The sequence below is a fragment of the Miscanthus floridulus genome, chromosome 12 (assembly GCF_019320115.1).
Source record: "Miscanthus floridulus cultivar M001 chromosome 12, ASM1932011v1, whole genome shotgun sequence".
NCBI classification, from domain to species: domain Eukaryota; kingdom Viridiplantae; phylum Streptophyta; class Magnoliopsida; order Poales; family Poaceae; genus Miscanthus; species Miscanthus floridulus.
In genome coordinates, this window is record NC_089591.1 from 63761949 (window position 1) to 63781012 (window position 19064).

General features: G+C 44.3%; 3 protein-coding genes and 2 pseudogenes across 7 annotated transcripts; 3 read left to right on the forward strand and 2 right to left on the reverse strand.

Moving 5' to 3' along the window:
• Positions 1-458: 458 nt before the first annotated feature.
• On the forward strand, positions 459-3588 carry LOC136496927 (vesicle-associated protein 1-3-like; annotated as a pseudogene).
• A 507-nt stretch (positions 3589-4095) lies between these two features.
• On the reverse strand, positions 4096-5218 carry LOC136496926 (uncharacterized). The gene has a single exon (XM_066492707.1). It carries the CDS (start codon positions 5064-5066, stop codon positions 4266-4268), a length of 801 nt encoding a protein of 266 aa, XP_066348804.1. The 5' UTR covers positions 5067-5218; the 3' UTR covers positions 4096-4265.
• Positions 5219-6950: 1732 nt separating this feature from the next.
• LOC136496929 (14 kDa proline-rich protein DC2.15-like) lies at positions 6951-7689 on the forward strand. Its single transcript, XM_066492708.1, has one exon. It carries the CDS (start codon positions 7035-7037, stop codon positions 7422-7424), a length of 390 nt encoding a protein of 129 aa, XP_066348805.1. The 5' UTR covers positions 6951-7034; the 3' UTR covers positions 7425-7689.
• Positions 7690-10053: 2364 nt separating this feature from the next.
• Positions 10054-14574, reverse strand: LOC136497710 (putative glucuronosyltransferase PGSIP8; annotated as a pseudogene).
• Positions 14575-15895: 1321 nt separating this feature from the next.
• On the forward strand, positions 15896-19033 carry LOC136496931 (vesicle-associated protein 1-3-like). 5 transcript variants are annotated; one of them, XM_066492713.1, is made up of 9 exons: positions 15900-16098; positions 16187-16319; positions 16400-16470; positions 16566-16647; positions 16734-16849; positions 16932-17096; positions 17183-17230; positions 18146-18229; positions 18685-19033. In XM_066492713.1, the coding sequence occupies exons 2-9, from the start codon at positions 16271-16273 to the stop codon at positions 18802-18804; spliced, it is 735 nt and encodes a 244-aa protein (XP_066348810.1). In that variant the 5' UTR covers positions 15900-16098; positions 16187-16270; the 3' UTR covers positions 18805-19033. The 5 variants fall into 5 exon arrangements, 3 of the variants coding, with proteins under 3 accessions (XP_066348809.1, XP_066348810.1, XP_066348807.1); XR_010769163.1 differs by having other exon boundaries at positions 15896-16319; positions 16932-17054; positions 17183-17441; positions 18685-18720; XM_066492712.1 differs by having other exon boundaries at positions 15897-16319; positions 16932-17054.
• The last annotated feature ends 31 nt before the right edge of the window (positions 19034-19064 follow it).

Below are 19064 nucleotides of genomic sequence, written 5' to 3' on the forward strand. Positions count from 1 at the left end.
ATCCTGTTTCTGCAGAGCTGCGACTTCACGAGGGATGGGAGTTTCGTTTAGGGCAGGTTCGTCGTCTGCAATTCTCCATTTGAGCTCTAGATGTGATACACATATGATGAACTTGGTGTTCATCTTCAAGACGAAAGACCAGGTGCATCTCTTTTTAGCAAAAGACTCATTTGCATGGCAATGGGTAAAATTCATTTATATTAACAAGGCACAACTTTTAGTTGGTCCAGTCTGGATCAAAGCATGCCTCTGAAAGAAGTTGGATTCGATGCAAAAGCTTTTGAGGCTGATATCTCACCGGTACTTGATTGCACAACCACTGCCTGATAGGCTTTATTAAAGAAAGGAGAAGAAACCAAGAAAATAGGCTATTAAACTTCATGCTGCAGCTACCGAGCAAACTGTTGAAAAGCTCACTCCAACTAATTGTCATCAGTTCGTCTCACAAAATTCGTTAAAAAGCACCATATCACAAATAATTCGTGAAAGAAAGAACTCCAAAACGAAAAGGTCACATCCTGCTGATCAAAGCCAGTCTAACAAAACCAATGGAGGACCAGCTAGAAAGATTCGTAAACTAGTTCCTAAACCCCACTCCAAAGTTCTAATCCGAATGCTATTATTCCTCCGTTCCCTGAGCTGCGCCTCCACTGAATCCAGGTCACCACTGCACTTTGTTCTCGTGTCATCGTGTGTACTTTGCTTCCAGAGCCAGGAACCACACCACCAACCACTTCTCGCGCTCTCCAGCTCACTGGTTCTTGCAGAGAAAAGGGAGGAGAAGATCGAATCTTTTTGCCGCCACTCTTGCTTTCCTGTTCTTCGTTCAGCGCCATGAGCAGTAAGCTGCTTCGGGTCTATCCCTTCCGAGCTCAAGATTCCCTGTAAGTTCTTCATAACTAGTTGCTTGATGATGCTTTTTCTTGGCTGATTCTAGTCTTCTTATTCCTGTTACCATGTGAAGATGAGGTCAAGAAGCAGCGGTCTTGCTGCATGGAGCTGACGAACAGGACCGACCAGTACGTGGCCTTCAAGGTGAAATTTCCTGTCCTTGTTGCTGTTCCGAGCTGCTGCTGCTGCTGCGGTGCATTGGGAGGGAGAATGATTGGCTTCGATGCCCCCATACGTAGGTGAAAACAACGAACCCAAGGAAATACTCTGTGAGGCACGCCTGCGGTATACTTCTTCCCCGGAGCTCGTGCAATCTCACAGGTGCTGTCTGAGCAGCATGTGCTCGATTAGTCGATTAATTGGTTAATCTGATTCAAATTGGCAATGAAGGGTTGGAATTGGCGCAGTTACTATGCAGGCTCCAATGGAGATGCTATCTGATCACCACTGCAAGGACAAGTTCCTTGTGCAAAGTGTTGTAGTGAGAGATGGGGCGACGATGAAAGACTTCCTGCCCGAACTGGTACGTTCTCTTATGGGAGTTTAGTTCATGTATTGTTTAATCATTTACTGCTGGCGTGAAATGTTAATGTTGTGATTTGCAGTTCGTTAAAGCACCAGGTAGGGTGATTGGGGAGTTCAAGCTGCGCGTGGTGTACATTGCTGCTAATCCTCCATCACCGGTTCCAGAGGAAGAAGAGGAAGATGATTCATCCCCTCGGTCAGAGGTGATAGGCTGTGAAGAGAAAAGATCACTTGTATTTAATGCTGTATGTAATGCTACCGAGTTTGATGCTAATGTACAAAGGGAAACCTGACATGGATTATGTAATGCTATAGTTTGTTTCTTTTGCAGACACCCACTTATATACGGGCATCTGGAGAAGAACCTTCATGTGCTGAGGTAACTCTTTTCTCGGTATAGCAGTTTTTTTCTTCGCGATCGGATGTGTACCCATATAAGAGAAAATTTACGCAACATCGACAAGATCCGGCTGTGCCATGCCCGCTGGCAAGACACTACCGTGCAGGACCAACCAGGAATGTCAATAGGCTAGAGCTAGAATCGAGCAGGTACAACACATAGAGACAACTATACTGCAGTAATTTTCACGGTATAGTAGTTACTCCCTCTGTCCTATATTATTTGTCGTTTTTTGTTTCCGTGCCACAAATTTGACTAGATTTGTAAAAAATACGTGCAACATTTGTATCTTCAAATAAATTTATTATGAAAATAAATTTAAAGATCTATCTAATGATATTAATTATGTATCATAAATATTAATATTTTTTATTTAAAATTAGTCAAAGTTATTTGTCGGGAAGTGAGAACGATAGATATTTTGGGACAGAGGAGTATTTGTGAATTTCTTAGTGTCACGGATGTACTTGCTCATTTTGGTACAATGTCACTGTCACTTGTCATTACAGAACTGTGATGCCTAATGAGTAGTTAGGTCACTTACCTTGAAATTATTAGTTCTGTCCTTAGAGTAAGCCGGCTGTTTAAAGCTTATTTGTGGTGATTCTGGTCTTTTTCTCTTAGTGTGTGTCTGGGGTGAGGGTGTTCCTGCCCTCTCCCTTGAATTTATTCTCTTCTTATTAATGAAATGATACACCCACAGTAACACAGCTCGTCTGCATGATCATGAAAACAAAATACCTAATGAGTAGCTGTGCACCTGAACTGCGTAGATTCTTGTTTTGCCAATTAATCCAGTATGGCTTACTGCCTTTATATAAAGAAAATTACCAATTACCAAGGTAGGTAATCCATCAGTTCACTCTGTTTTCTACTGTATGTGTTTGTTCAGGTTACCGCTGTAAAATCAAGGATGGATGAAGAGAAGGAATGCTGCAATTGCAGTAGAAGAAAAACTGAAGCTTCAATACAAAATGGTAAATTTTTCCCTTCGGATAAATAGTTTGAAAACTTAAGCGTCAAAGTTTGTTATCAAACAAAGTTAACCATTCAGTTGTTGAGGACTGGTTATCTCGGCTCCTTGAAGGGATTATCTTTGATTTTCAATTTTGCATTCGATACCTGGTCACATGTTCCTAATGCGTTGTTTGTCATAACTAGAAAAGTTTGTGTGAGATGCTGTACAGGTATGCAAACAGAAAATGACGTGCTTTACAGTTAGCACTGATTCTGGTGCCCACACTATATGTATGTCTGCATTATAACAGCAACCTCCTGACGCAAGCTGATAACTTTGGAACGCTGACGAACATAATATTACTAAAGTTTTTTTATATATATCATGGAATCTATGGCCCTGAATTTTCGTAAGGATTGGCTACAAGTATTTTACTGACAAATACATGAACATTTGAACTCATTCTTGTTTCAGGAACTGCTTGAAGAAACAAGATCATCTCAACAACAAGAAGGATTCTCACTGATGTTTGTAGTGTTAGTCTTCATGTCATCTGTGTTCATTGGACACTTGATGAATGACATCATGGTTTAGGCAGATGTATGTTTCTACAACCACTATCACCATTGCACTCTCCACCGAAATTGTTTCTTCATTCAATTCGCATTTGGGTATAGCTTCACTCTCAATAGCACACAGTATCGTATCTATCTAGAAATAGAAAGGTTTCATCAGGAACTTGCAGTTCAGACTTCAGAGTTGTATAAACCCACAGGATTTCCTAACAGTACTACTTTCCAATGGCCTGTCAGTTTAACAGATATTTCCTCTATCTTGGACTTGGAATGACAATCACATTTCAAAAGAGAACAGTCAACTTATACAAACTTTGACGAACAACTATTCAAAAAATATGCAAGTTTAGAACATTGAACTTGTATCAAGGGATTTGTGTTCAAAGTGTCTCTGAATTATGTTGATGATATAGTAAAAGATATTAACGGGTCAAAATAATCCGAAATGGAGTGTACAGAGCATCATACATCACCGATAAACCATAGAACAGGATTCCCAAGTACTCCTATGTTCTTCAGGCAAGCATAGACAGCCTGTGAGTGAGGTAAACATTCCATACATGGAGTGGAATCAACACTACAAGATGACGTTGCATGTCTGTGTCATATTGATATGTTTGATATAGAACTACTACCTATCATTTCGTCACGTCAAAGCCAAATAAAAATGGGACACAGTAAATCTGTAATCCTTATCGTCATGTCAACAGAACTGGATTACTGAAAGTACCCCACAGAACCGAGAACGTGGTGTTCAATAGCGACACGAATCACACAGAAATGTAAGTAGCCATCGGCTGGGCCGTCGAAGCAAGTTTTGCAGCAAAACAAGAGTACAAGAGCACCTCGGCACGAACAGCGCGAAGAGTTAAAGAACTAAGATAACACTTGCCTGATCTAGTTTTCTTTGTCTTCTTTACGTCGGAACAACGTAAACATTGACATTACGGTGAGCCACCGCGGCCAACTCCACCGCCAACCCGACGGCGACCACCGCGAGCACGCAGGCTGCACCGCACCAGGCAGCAGCACTCTGCCTCCACCATCGCCGCTGGACGGCCCTCTTCCCCGTCTCCGCCGCGGCCTCGCGATCGGTGTCGCGCTTCTTGGCAATGACGTCTAGCGTCCCCTCCTCTCGAGTTCCCATGGCCTCCCGCTTCTTGGCAACACTATCCGTGGCCAGCTCCCTGCGTGTTTCCGCGGTCTCGTCCTCGGCGTCGTTGTCCTCGGCGATGACATCCGACGCCTCCTCCTTGTTGCGTGCTTCCACGACGTCATCGCGCTTGGCGTCCCCCTCCGTCGCCTCCTGGCACGAGTCGGTGCAGGAGCACGTGGACCGCGAGGACCCCGAGCAGTCGGCCTCCTCCTCGTCAGGCTCTCCCACCACCACCTCCTCCTCCTCCTCCTCGACTGGTTCAGGTGCAGCGACGACTGCGCGCTGCGCCCACTGATCGAACGTGGCCTTGAGGACGGCGAAGCGCGCCTCGGCCTCGGCCAGGCGCACCGGGCAGGCCCCGCCGTGGCACTCCGCCTCGGCGGCCAGGAGCGGCCGAAGGAAGTCGGTCTTCGCCTTGATCTTGTCGTGGAGCTGCTTCTCCGCGTAGGGGCTCCGCTGCCTGGACGACAGCGCGTCGTCGAGGGAGGCGCAGAGCTCGTCGAGATTCCGGTCCACCACGGCGCTCACCAGCCGTCCCTGCGTCGCCGGCGGCATGTCCATGGGCGCGGGCCGCCGGTTTGTGGGCGCGTTGTCGCTGTTGCGGTTTCGCGCAAGTGCCACGAGCGGAGCGGTGTCGCAACGCCAGGGTCGAGTGCCCGTGCAGTATAGTAGCGCGGCGGTTTCCTTGTGGGGCTTTTTTTGAGCACGGGCACCCCGCGGCCGGCGGGTGAGGTTTCGAGGAGTTGCGAGTTGCGACGCGACGCTTCGCTGAACGTTTGATATCTTCATCTCATTTGATCGCTTCGTGCCATGTGAAGGTGGTGTGAGGGCACGGTTGCAGATGCCAAGTAACTGCAACTCTAGCGCAGGATCCAGTGCGAATGTTTCCTGGAACGATGCATCATTTTTTTTTGTCTTTTCTCTTTGTTGAGGCCACCCTTGTTTTGTTATTTACCGGAATCTAAAATGCAAGGAAACGTAAACGAAACAATCACTTTTCAATACAATGCGTAATTCTATTCTTTTATTTTATAGGCATTTAATAATTACTCACTATGTCCCAAAGTAAATGCACATCTCATTTCTCGAGGAGACAAACTTTTTTAAGTTTGACTAAATATATACAAAACTATACTAACTTTTATAATTAATGTATAATAAATATCATTAGATTGAGCATGGAATATATACTTGTATAATAAATTTGTTTGGAGATACAAATATTAATACTACTTTCTATATTTTTAGTCAAATTTTTTAAAAAAGTTTGACTTCTCAAGAAACGATATGTCCATTTATTTTAGGATAGAGAGAGTACATGAATCATCTAGAGTAAATCGAGCCTAGAACTCCTTTCAATTTCTACAGTTTTCTACCTTTAACCTTCACTCAGGTGAACCAGTAAGGCTTTGGGAGGATAAATGGTTTGGAAATGCCACACTTAAAGATTAGTATCCATCTCTATATAATATTAGAAGAAAGAAATATATCACACTTGCATATGTAATCAGCACTACAGCGCTTAATATTACTTTTTGCAGAGCGTTAGTGGGGATAAACTACTTAAATTGGTCTTTAGAAGGAGGCCGATCAATCCCAATTTAAAGTTGATACGTCGACTATGGGAGACTACGGTTGCTTTTCTGAGAGCTTCTTTTTCGCTAGAGTTTCGAACTTTGTAATAATAAATGGTTGTGTACAAAACTCTTGCAGAGCCCGGAATAAGAATTCCTTTTTCTAACAAAGAACTCCTTTCTTCTTAAAAACATTTCCACCTCATAAAAAATGATTACTCAGACTTGCCTGAATTTTTTTTTTTTGAGTGGATCTCAGACTTGCCTGATGAACGATGAGGGAGAATGAACGATGCATCAAATAGTAGTCCAGATTTCACGGGCCGCCGTCCACGCCAGCGGTGTGGTTTTAGCCCATCAAGGATTTTCCAATGAGATCAGAGAAGTGGGCCTTTATATGGGCTTAAGTTGTAATAACGGTCCCGCACAACCCCTGCGGCCCTGCCCATCGCATCGAGCTTTTCTTTTTCTCACCTCTCTCTTCTTCACAGTCACAGATAAGCTGGTCTTGCGTAGTAGCGTCATATGATTCCGCTGGTTTTCATTCCTCTCAATGCTGTACTCCGCTCCCCGATCATCAACGACATTATCGATCGGCACCACGACCTTCTTATGGACCGAGATTATTTTGGCTTATGGCATGTTACAAAAAGACATCGAGTCCGCAAACTGGAACATGCGTCCGCCACTACAGCAATCTTGTTCGCTAGTTTGAACCCATCCAGATCGGCATCCCGCACCATCATCTCAACCTCACATGCATATGCTAACTAGCTAGTTGATCATCGCATCATTGTCGCGCTTCGTTCCGGCGGCCACCTATAAATACCACACCCGAACACCGTCTCCAACCATCACAAGCACTTAGCAATCGAGCCATCAAGAGCTAGCTCCTCTCGAAGCTCACTCTGCTCTGTGCCTGTGGTCAAGAGGACACACACTGCTGTGTGCAGCAATGGCAGGCAAGGCGTCGGTCGCGCTGTTCCTGGCCGTGAACCTGGTGGTGTTCGCCATGGCCAGCGCCTGCGGTGGCGACTGCCCCACGCCGCCGACCCCTTCGACGCCGACCCCGACGCCGGCCTCGTCCGGCAAGTGCCCCCGCGACGCGCTCAAGCTGGGCGTGTGCGCCAATGTTCTGGGCCTGATCAAGGCCAAGGTGGGCGTGCCGCCCACGGAGCCATGCTGCCCGCTGCTGGAGGGGCTCGTCGACCTCGAGGCCGCACTCTGCCTCTGCACCGCCATCAAGGGCAAAATCCTCGGCATCAACCTCAACCTGCCCGTCGACCTCAGCCTCATCCTCAACCACTGCGGCAAGACCGTGCCCACCGGATTCAAGTGCCTCTAGGCTAGCCAAGAGCATCATGCCGGCGTGTTCTTTTGCTTGTCATTCGTCTCTTACTGTCTTTGCTTGCTAAGCTAGCTCTGCATGAGTACGTGTCGGCGCGAACACGCCAAGTACGTACGTATGTAGCCGGTTTGATGAGCAGCTTTCGCTTTTGGGGTGTTTCTTTTTATGTAAGTGCCTCGTCCTTTGTATGGACAGTGTCACTGAACTATTTTGATTGTTATTCTTTTATTTGTAATATCTAGCAATATATATGCCTGATGAATAAAGCTCATATTGTTCGAAATATGTGCATATTGTTCTAATATCAGATTTTATTATGAGTCGTATTTCATTTTCATACACGTTTGCAAATACACTACATAAAACATAATTAACTGAGGCAATAATCCATAACCATTTGTACGTTGAGATGTAGAATTACTAGCATTCATGATACTATTCATCCATGTGCAATCTCCAACCGACCAAAAACACTCTCAAAATCTCTGAAATATAACATTGCCTTCAAGAATTGCCAAATTCAGACGGAATGCAACAAAGCATAGATGTGAAACAACCATCTTCAATGTATGTCTATGGTGTTTCATAGACATTTAATCCACGATCATCTAAAGTTGAAAACCAAGCCAATGAGAGTTCATCTACATAAACTCTAATTCTTTCTCTTCCTGAAACATTGTTATGTCATAAAAAATATTATGTGAAAACTTATTAAATGCCAATGAAACTCACAACATTCTCCCTGAGATTTGCTACTTGTACTATCTCCATCCTAAAAAAAACAATAATTCTAGGATCGGTCAAAGAAAAACTATCATAAGTTTAATTTAAGTTTACATAAAAATAATCAACATGTATGACTCTAAATAAAGATACTATAAACATTATATTTCTACTTATTTAATGGTATTTATTTGATATGATAAATATAATATGTTTAAAAAAAATTGGTTAAACTTTAAATCATTTAACTTATTATTTTAGAATTATATTATTTTAGGACGGAGGGAGTAGCAGTTGGCCAGTTTGGTTGGGCTTTTGGCTTTGGCTTTTGGCCCCAAAAGTCAAAAGCCCAACCAAAGGGGCTTGCTTTTGGAGGGTGCTTTTTCAGAAGCAGCTGCTTTTCCGTAGTTCATTTTTGAAAGTGGATTGACCCTTGCTTTGTGGCTTTTGGCTTTATGCTTTCGAAATTGGTGGAATAAAAAGCTCTTCCATAGTGTTTCAAGAGAGATAAAGATAAAAGGTATATTTTATACTTGTTTAACCAAACAGCTTTAGCTTTTCTACAGTCACAGCCACAGCAGCTTTTCCACAGCTCACAGCCCACAGAGCTTTTTTTTCCCACAGCCACAGCTCAACCAAACAGGGCCTTAGTGTAGAGTGTAGCATCCAGTCCAACGTCCTCATCAAGATAAGAAGTCACGGTTGGTAACACCACGTGCAGGTGATGACTGATGCGTCCGTGTGCAGCCATGTCGCGAATCGCGGAAAGCTTTGCTTTTTCTGTGCTTTGTACTGTAGTAGGAGTAGTATAGTCCGTGCCGTGGAGTCTCTCCGACTACTTAGTAAAATCTATATAATAAGATTAATACAGCTGTAGAAGTACGGGACGCAACTTATGTTTTACCTTCCACGCCCGTACGGACGGCCTCCTGCCCTTGATGGCATCCGCGTCCCCCCTCCCTGGGCAATCGAGGGCCCAAAGGGCAGAGAGCTCGGCCCCACCAGCCTGTTGGTTAGCTGTTCGTATCGTTGCTGATTCGTGAAGATAGTACTACTGACTGATGTGTGAGAGAAAATATTGTTCCGGCTGAAAATTTACAAATCCTTTACGATAAGCCTCAGTCAAACGAAGAGGCTTGGTCCATACTTGCTGTACACCATACCCTTCATCATCATCCCAAGGACCGTGCAATCCACGCTTGGCTGGCCTCTCAACTTGCTCGGTTCTTTCTCTCTTTCTTCCACTGTGGTCAATGTTTTCCTCCTCACACGATGACCGTCCTACAACATGGTTTGAAGGTTCACACATGCAAGCGAGGTCAGGTACAAGTCAATTGAACTCAACGTTCCGTCACAGTAATAAGGACGGATCCGGTGCAGTGACAATAGCCACTGCACATTAAAAAGCTGTCCCCGGTCGTGAGATCAGCATGTTCACGAAAGCCATCTACACACCTTATCACTGTAGCATCGTATCCGGACGTTGTCTGCGAAATCGGACAGCCACGAATGCGTGCGGTCTAACTTGCCGTGGCAATAACCACTGCATTGTATCTCCGTCACTGTAATAAAAAAAGAAAAAAACGTTCAGGGAAGCCAAGCTATATTTACAAACAATTATACCACGGTAAAACACAAAAGTACTGTTCAACAGTACATCTGAACTTTCAAATTTTATCTTGGTGATGGAACTGATCAATATCAATTTACAAGCAAAGCCAAAAAATCGCCTTGCTTTCAGAGGAAAAGAAAGCAAAATTAACTAAAAAACTGAGCCGATCCGTTCCTCTTCAGCTTCCGCACAATTCTACCCTCCTTCCCTGTATATGTCACCTTACAGTCTCAGAGGTTTCCAGAAGGTACAGCAACTATTGTCCCAGGCTGCAGATTTGCGTGATACAATTGAATTGGCCATCAGAATTTGTCAACGTGAATGTAGATTAGCTGTTCAAACTGAGCAACAGAAGTGATCAATCAATCATATGTATCTGCCGTGCCCACCTCAGTATAGCTTTGTGAACTCGGCGTTCTGGTTAGGTTCTCCGAGCCTGAATGCATCCCTCTCGATCAGGACATGCAAGGAGCTCATTGTCTTGACCAAAGATGCCCAGATCAAGGGTGCGCAGCAGAACGCATAGGCAAACACTGCCAATGCCCTGACAACACCATTTAGATACCAAGGGAAGGCCATCACCAATAGCGCGCCGATGAATCCAAACCATGTTGTGAGGACGGTCATCGGGTGGAGGAGGAAAACGTTGATCACAATGGAAGAAGAGAGAGAGAACCAAGCAAGTAGAGAGGCCAGCCAAGCAGTGGATGGACGGTCCTTGGGATGATGAAGAAGGGTATGGTGTAGGCAGCAAGTATGGACCAAGCTGCCACTACTCTCAGAAGGGAGAGCAAGAACATAGTGTTTTTCTCCATTCTTCGGTTGTAGCACATCTTGGACAAGCTAGGCCGCGCCAGTCGGGTCACTGCTATGACTCCAATGTACAGTACAGCCTGAATTAATACTACTGGTATCTCCGATGAATACCTGTTTTGCATAACATTAACATATTATAACGAAACATAGGTTCTGCATTTCAGAAACTAAAAATCAGCATCCTAACCAGCATGACCTCCCCCTAACCCCCAACTTAGGAGTAATATTATACCCTTAATTATAAGAATCCCCTACTTTCTGGAACTTTATATTACCAACGATAAAAAAGAAACATGACAACTTCTTGCCTTATGTAACTTTATCCTAAAAGACCCCAATGCATCTTTATTCTAAAGAAGATAGAATGCATTTCTTCGTGACATGTTACCAACCACGTCAGGATATAATAATGTGGACATCCTTATCTGGTTCTGTAGGAAGTCCACTAAGGTTAGAATTTGAGCATGCAATAGAAATAAGCATCACAAAAAGGAAAGTAAAATAGACCCTCACCCTAGGTTTTCACGACGTTGTTCATGCCAAGAGAGCCCCAAAGGTAAAACTGGCCAAGACCCACCAGTACCATGGCTTAAACCATGGAGCACTCGGAAAATGTAATCACACTGTTCGGTCCACATGGAATACTCCAGCGAAGCTTCAGATCTGAAAGTCTAGTCTGTTTAGTCTGTACCAACAGAAATGTTTGAGAATGTGGAATAATCATACTGGTACAAGCACTCACAATAGTAAGACGCGTCCATCTGGTAGCCTAGAGGAGGCGATAAGTACCCTGAAGTTTTGTACCATTAGCTGGTGGATGGAACATTGGCTGATCAAGCAAGTCTGGGAAATAACCTAGCAAGGAAGCCTTGGTCTGCACCATCTGGGTGTTCACGTCCAACCGCTAGCTCATGTAGCATGTTCTTAAAAACGTCCATTGAGGGCTGGAAACAAAATAAAGTTAGAAACAAAAAAAAATACACCAAACTCCTGGGAAGGCTAATAGATTTCAGGTAAAAAAATGCAATGAGTTCCGGAAGTAGTGACAAGATCAAATTTTCATTACTAAACAAGGAATAAACAAAGAATCAATTATCAAAGGCAGTTAGGTTTCCACTATGCTGAAGTAATGGACATCAAAGAATGTCGCTAGCTGCAATGTAGGTTTGTTTATAACCATTTCAAAGACAGAAATAACATATTTTCTGATCTGCAAGAGTTAATTTTTTTGGCAGAAAATGGAATGCATGCAAAGTAAGTAGCTCTACCTGAAGCACAAAGAGACCTGTATGGAAGATGCAGGGATTGATGAAGACAGCACAGAACTGACCACACTGAAATAACTCATCAGTATTTTGGAGGAAAATGTTGTCAGAGTCAAGCATAACAACTCGCTCATACGAAACCAAGCTCCATGCATACAGCTTGTTAAAGTCAACTTGAATCGCATGTTGAAATTTTCTTGTTTCTCGTAAGGATTTTTCAAATTCTCCACAGAGACCACCTGTTACACCATCATCTTTCCTAAAGAAAGAGTTTCAATGCATATAATTACTAACAGAGGCAAAAACCTGTAAGAAAGAACATGTCTACTGAAGTAAACAAGTCCAATTTTGCAGGAAAAGAAAAACATTTCATCCCACATATATTTGCCGCTGTAAGTGTATGTTCAATGCTTAAAATAGGAGCATAAATTGTAAAACACCCAGCAAAAAAACATCACATCAGAAAGAAAAAGGGATGCTCCATGCATGGTTTCAAAGAACAGTGTCACAGGACAAATTGGCATGATGGCATCACGTTCATATTTGCTACTTCACACAGACAAATATTGATATCTTTTACCTAATCTTGTGTTTCACTCTATACAACCACTATTGTCCATTCATGATTAGCAGCACTTTTTTAGAGCCAACAATAAAATAGAGTACTGCTATAGTGCTATTTCTTGATGCCCACACCAAGGGTATATAAGCTCAACTTGTGCTCATGTTTTGTAATACAGAAAAGCAGTAAAGTTTTATCAATTTATTATGTGCAAAGTGCAATTAAGTTTCTGTTCTTTAAAGTTCACAATTAAAAAATTCTCAATATAGCAAACAATTGAAGGTTTAATATTCTAACAAACAAAGAGAAACGTTGGAACACTAGGATACCCCCCAAAAAAGACAAATTCCAAAAAAAAAAACAGCATCCACTCAAGGTATAAGTTGTTGAAAATAGCTGACAGAGTCATAAGTCATAGCACAGACAGATATTTAGCAAGAAAGAACAATGAAAAACAAACTCCAGTCGACATCCACATGTGTCTGTTTGGACAACACGACATATTTTACATACTAGTCCAACTGATATATTGTTATAGTCACACAGTCCCCATCAGCTAACTACTTACTAGAACGTGAGGCAGTGGAAATAAGCAGGTCAAATATCACAACTGTTCAGTAAACATCGTAGATAGGCCAAGTCAGTAGCCCATTGCAGACATCATTTTATATAACATCGCAGTTGCAATCGATGAAATTCAAAGGCCAGGACTGGAAATTCGCAGCTCAAAATCTCGTAGCTTATCAACAAATATCTCACATGCACGTACTCACCTCAACAAACTTCATGGCCTTACTACTAAAGTCAACATGAAAGGGACCTCAGCACTAAGAGACCGTTGAAATTGTGAGGCCATTTTGCAAAGATGCAGCCAGAGCACGAACACAGTCATCTCGCACTTTGACACAAAGTACATGTCAGAACAGTAACAAGTATCGGCTAGTTAGGCCCTCCACAGCGTTGTTCCAGAGTGATGCTAGAAGATGAGAGAGAGTGTTCGGGAGTCACTCACGCTGCAACAAATGATGCCAATGCCAGAATTTTGGAAGCGGGGAGCAAGTAGTTGATACGGTGCCAACTTTGTAAAACATGTATATTTTATTTGTATCATCCAATCATACTGCGAGGTGTATCCAGGCTCGGGGAGAAGGACAAACTGCGTCAGTGCTGTTGGGCCCGGCAAGTAGTGCCATCACGCTGTAGGCCGGGAGAGTGATGCCTTCTTTTCAGGTATGGGACCCATTATTTTAGAGAAGTTCAGATAGTACGGTAGAGAAGTGCAGCACGGTTTGATCCATGAAAAGAGAGGAATCACTTTAAATACGGCTGGAACACATGATGGTCCTTATGTTTAAGGAAATGTGACGAATACAATGAAACTTGAACTGAACAAGGAAGGAGACAATTTATAATCATACACCGGAACATCAACCTATCAAAATAACCATTAATTTGCGTCCAAGGTGTTGAGCCAGACAACCAAAAGGACCAAAGTTCGGCGCGGGCGTGACTTGACCCAACCGAACATAAAAATAACCACGAATTTTGCTTCAATGAACTAAGCAGGCATCAAGTAAAACCCCGAGCACTTCAAACGCATCCCAAACTGATCGTAACGCAGCAAAGTACGCATCAAACAACGGCAGGGGCGTCCGTTACCGAACGCCCAGCGATCCAATTAAGCGCCACCCGGGGCGGGAGCCGAGTGGCGCGCTCGCGCAAAGAGCTAAAGAGCAAGACGGGAGGAGGTGGGAGAGCTTACAGCGCCTGGACCCAGAGCGGCGGGACGTCGAGGGACGCAATCACGACGCGGTCGGCGTCGGCGCTGAGCCGGCGCAGGGACCGCATCATGACGCGCGTGGCGACGTAGAACTCGTAGTCCCGTGGCGTGCCCATGTACATCATGGACGCGTACGCGTGCCGCCTCGGCGCCGCCGCGACGGCCGCGACCTCACCCTCCGCCGCCGCCGCCGCCGCCGACACCGCCGCCACGAGCCACCACAGCCCCGCGGACCACCCCATCCCCACCAGGGAAGGCAGGGACGGAACGAACCCCACTTCCCAGCACCACCCCGAGATCTGGGTACGAGCGTGGACCCCTGGGCCTTAACGCGCCGGGCTCCGGAGCATCCGCGGGCGGCCGGAGCTCGGTCGACGCCTCGACGGCTCTGTGCAGCCGCCGGAGGTGTCGCACGCTAGCCGCCGCCGTGCCTCCGGAGCGGTGGATATTTTTGTCAAAGTGGAGGGAGCAGTAGAAGAAGATGCGAGAGGCGAGACCCCGAGGAACGCGGTGCTTCCAGCGATCAGACGGGCCTGGCTGGCCAGCTGACCTAACCAGGTTGAGCAGCACAGCACAGCACAGCTGAGCCTGAGCGTGAGCCGTCAGCAGCTCAGAGCTCACCACCTGCCTCTGCCTGACCGTGTATATAATTTTAGTCTCACTTCGACATGTCATTATAAACCAACTTAGCTATGGTATAGTATTTTTCTTTTATAATAAATTAGCTGTACAGGGCTGAGCCTTAGGCGGCGTAGAACGGTGGTTGTGCCTGCGCACTTCCGCTAATAATTGTGAGTCACGTGAAGCACCAGTTGAATTTGCGTAATAACGATGGGACTAATGATTAGGGGTTGGGCTTGTCACAGCGAATGCACAACCAGCGCGGCTGGGTTGGGCTTGTCACGTTGGCTGAGAGGCTGGGCAAGGCCAAGCTGGGGTTTCCTTTTTCCGGATGGGCTTTGTGATTGGCGAGATCTTGTGCGAGTTTTGGGTTCGCAGGCCCATCTCAGAACCAAATACAATGGTCCGCCGAGGCCCGGCAGAGATACCCGCACGCCACCACACGATGTGCCGGCGGTGCCGCCGGATGCCCCACTACTGTCACTGGTTCCCTCTCCCTACTGGCCGGTGTCCCCGCCCGCTCATGGCCCTCGGCGTCTCCGCGGTGCCTTGGCTCTCAGTACCCTCCCTGCCAGATGCTAACGGCGTGCCGTCGTGCCAATGCTGCCGTGGACACGGCAAGTGCTCGGCAACATCCTGTTTCTGCAGAGCTGCGACTTCACGAGGGATGGGAGTTTCGTTTAGGGCAGGTTCGTCGTCTGCAATTCTCCATTTGAGCTCTAGATGTGATACACATATGATGAACTTGGTGTTCATCTTCAAGACGAAAGACCAGGTGCATCTCTTTTTAGCAAAAGACTCATTTGCATGGCAATGGGTAAAATTCATTTATATTAACAAGGCACAACTTTTAGTTGGTCCAGTCTGGATCAAAGCATGCCTCTGAAAGAAGTTGGATTCGATGCAAAAGCTTTTGAGGCTGATATATCACCGGTACTTGATTGCACAACCACTGCCTGATAGGCTTTATTAAAGAAAGGAGAAGAAACCAAGAAAATAGGCTATTAAACTTCATGCTGCAGCTACCGAGCAAACTGTTGAAAAGCTCACTCCAACTAATTGTCATCAGTTAGTCTCACAAAATTCGTTAAAAAGCACCATATCACAAATAATTCGTGAAAGAAAGAACTCCAAAACGAAAAGGTCACATCCTGCTGATCGAAGCCAGTCTAACAAACCAATGGAGGACCAGCTAGAAAGATTCGTAAACTAGTTCCTAAACCCCACTCCAAATTTCTAATCCGAATGCTATTATTCCTCCGTTCCCTGAGCTGCGCCTCCACTGAATCCAGGTCACCACTGCACTTTGTTCGTGTCATCGTGTGTACTTTGCTTCCAGAGCCAGGAACCACACCACCAACCACTTCTCGCGCTCTCCAGCTCACTGGTTCTTGCAGAGAAAAGGGAGGAGAAGATCGAATCTTTTTGCCGCCACTCTTGCTTTCCTGTTCTTCGTTCAGCGCCATGAGCAGTAAGCTGCTTCGGGTCTATCCTTCCGAGCTCAAGATTCCCTGTAAGTTCTTCATAACTAGTTGCTTGATGATGCTTTTTCTTGGCTGATTCTAGTCTTCTTATTCCTGTTACCATGTGAAGATGAGGTCAAGAAGCAGCGGTCTTGCTGCATGGAGCTGACGAACAGGACCGACCAGTACGTGGCCTTCAAGGTGAAATTTCCTGTCCTTGTTGCTGTTCCGAGCTGCTGCTGCTGCTGCGGTGCATTGGGAGGGAGAATGATTGGCTTCGATGCCCCCATACGTAGGTGAAAACAACGAACCCAAGGAAATACTCTGTGAGGCACGCCTGCGGTATACTTCTTCCCCGGAGCTCGTGCAATCTCACAGGTGCTGTCTGAGCAGCATGTGCTCGATTAGTCGATTAATTGGTTAATCTGATTCAAATTGGCAATGAAGGGTTGGAATTGGCGCAGTTACTATGCAGGCTCCAATGGAGATGCTATCTGATCACCACTGCAAGGACAAGTTCCTTGTGCAAAGTGTTGTAGTGAGAGATGGGGCGACGATGAAAGACTTCCTGCCCGAACTGGTACGTTCTCTTATGGGAGTTTAGTTCATGTATTGTTTAATCATTTACTGCTGGCGTGAAATGTTAATGTTGTGATTTGCAGTTCGTTAAAGCACCAGGTAGGGTGATTGGGGAGTTCAAGCTGCGCGTGGTGTACATTGCTGCTAATCCTCCATCACCGGTTCCAGAGGAAGAAGAGGAAGATGATTCATCCCCTCGGTCAGAGGTGATAGGCTGTGAAGAGAAAAGATCACTTGTATTTAATGCTGTATGTAATGCTACCGAGTTTGATGCTACTGTACAAAGGGAAACCTGACATGGATTATGTAATGCTATAGTTTGTTTCTTTTGCAGACACCCACTTATATACGGGCATCTGGAGAAGAACCTTCATGTGCTGAGGTAACTCTTTTCTCGGTATAGCAGTTTTTTTCTTCGCGATCGGATGTGTACCCATATAAGAGAAAATTTACGCAACATCGACAAGATCCGGCTGTGCCATGCCCGCTGGCAAGACACTACCGTGCAGGACCAACCAGGAATGTCAATAGGCTAGAGCTAGAATCGAGCAGGTACAACATATAGAGACAACTATACTGCAGTAATTTTCACGGTATAGTAGTTACTTCCCTCTGTCCTATATTATTTGTCGTTTTTTGTTTCTGTGCCACAAATTTGACTAAATTTGTAAAAAATACGTGCAACATTTGTATCTTCAAATAAATTTATTATGAAAATAAATTTAAAGATCTATCTAATGATATTAATTATGTATCATAAATATTAATATTTTTTATTTAAAATTAGTCAAAGTTATTTGTCGGGAAGTGAGAACGATAGATATTTTGGGACAGAGGAGTATTTGTGAATTTCTTAGTGTCACGGATGTACTTGCTCATTTTGGTACAATGTCACTGTCACTTGTCATTACAGAACTGTGATGCCTAATGAGTAGTTAGGTCACTTACCTTGAAATTATTAGTTCTGTCCTTAGAGTAAGCCGGCTGTTTAAAGCTTATTTGTGGTGATTCTGGTCTTTTTCTCTTAGTGTGTGTCTGGGGTGAGGGTGTTCCTGCCCTCTCCCTTGAATTTATTCTCTTCTTATTAATGAAATGATACACCCACAGTAACACAGCTCGTCTGCATGATCATGAAAACAAAATACCTAATGAGTAGCTGTGCACCTGAACTGCGTAGATTCTTGTTTTGCCAATTAATCCAGTATGGCATTACTGCCTTTATATAAAGAAAATTACCAATTACCAAGGTAGGTAATCCATCAGTTCACTCTGTTTTCTACTGTATGTGTTTGTTCAGGTTACCGCTGTAAAATCAAGGATGGATGAAGAGAAGGAATGCGCAATTGCAGTAGAAGAAAAACTGAAGCTTCAATACAAAATGGTAAATTTTTCCCTTCGGATAAATAGTTTGAAAACTTAAGCGTCAAAGTTTGTTATCAAACAAAGTTAACCATTCAGTTGTTGAGGACTGGTTATCTCGGCTCCTTGAAGGGATTATCTTTGATTTTCAATTTTGCATTCGATACCTGGTCACATGTTCCTAATGCGTTGTTTGTCATAACTAGAAAAGTTTGTGTGAGATGCTGTACAGGTATGCAAACAGAAAATGACGTGCTTTACAGTTAGCACTGATTCTGGTGCCCACACTATATGTATGTCTGCATTATAACAGCAACCTCCTGACGCAAGCTGATAACTTTGGAACGCTGACGAACATAATATTACTAAAGTTTTTTTATATATATCATGGAATCTATGGCCCTGAATTTTCGTAAGGATTGGCTACAAGTATTTTACTGACAAATACATGAACATTTGAACTCATTCTTGTTTCAGGAACTGCTTGAAGAAACAAGATCATCTCAACAACAAGAAGGATTCTCACTGATGTTTGTAGTGTTAGTCTTCATGTCATCTGTGTTCATTGGACACTTGATGAATGACATCATGGTTTAGGCAGATGTATGTTTCTACAACCACTATCACCATTGCACTCTCCACCGAAATTGTTTCTTCATTCAATTCGCATTTGGGTATAGCTTCACTCTCAATAGCACACAGTATCGTATCTATCTAGAAATAGAAAGGTTTCATCAGGAACTTGCAGTTCAGACTTCAGAGTTGTATAAACCCCACAGGATTTCCTAACAGTACTACTTTCCAATGGCCTGTCAGTTTAACAGATATTTCCTCTATCTTGGACTTGGAATGACAAT

Bases quoted from the DNA above. Each gene is read 5' to 3' on its own strand.
- LOC136496929 (XM_066492708.1), top strand. From the start codon at position 7,035: ATGGCAGGCAAGGCGTCGGTCGCGCTGTTCCTGGCCGTGAACCTGGTG.
- LOC136496926 (XM_066492707.1), bottom strand. From the start codon at position 5,066: ATGGACATGCCGCCGGCGACGCAGGGACGGCTGGTGAGCGCCGTGGTG.
- LOC136496931 (XM_066492710.1), top strand. From the start codon at position 16,052: ATGCTATTATTCCTCCGTTCCCTGAGCTGCGCCTCCACTGAATCCAGG. The intron at 16,471-16,565 runs GTGAAATTTCCT...CCCCATACGTAG, and splicing joins ACCAGTACGTGGCCTTCAAG to GTGAAAACAACGAACCCAAG. The intron at 17,097-17,182 runs GTATGTAATGCT...TTTCTTTTGCAG, and splicing joins GATCACTTGTATTTAATGCT to ACACCCACTTATATACGGGC.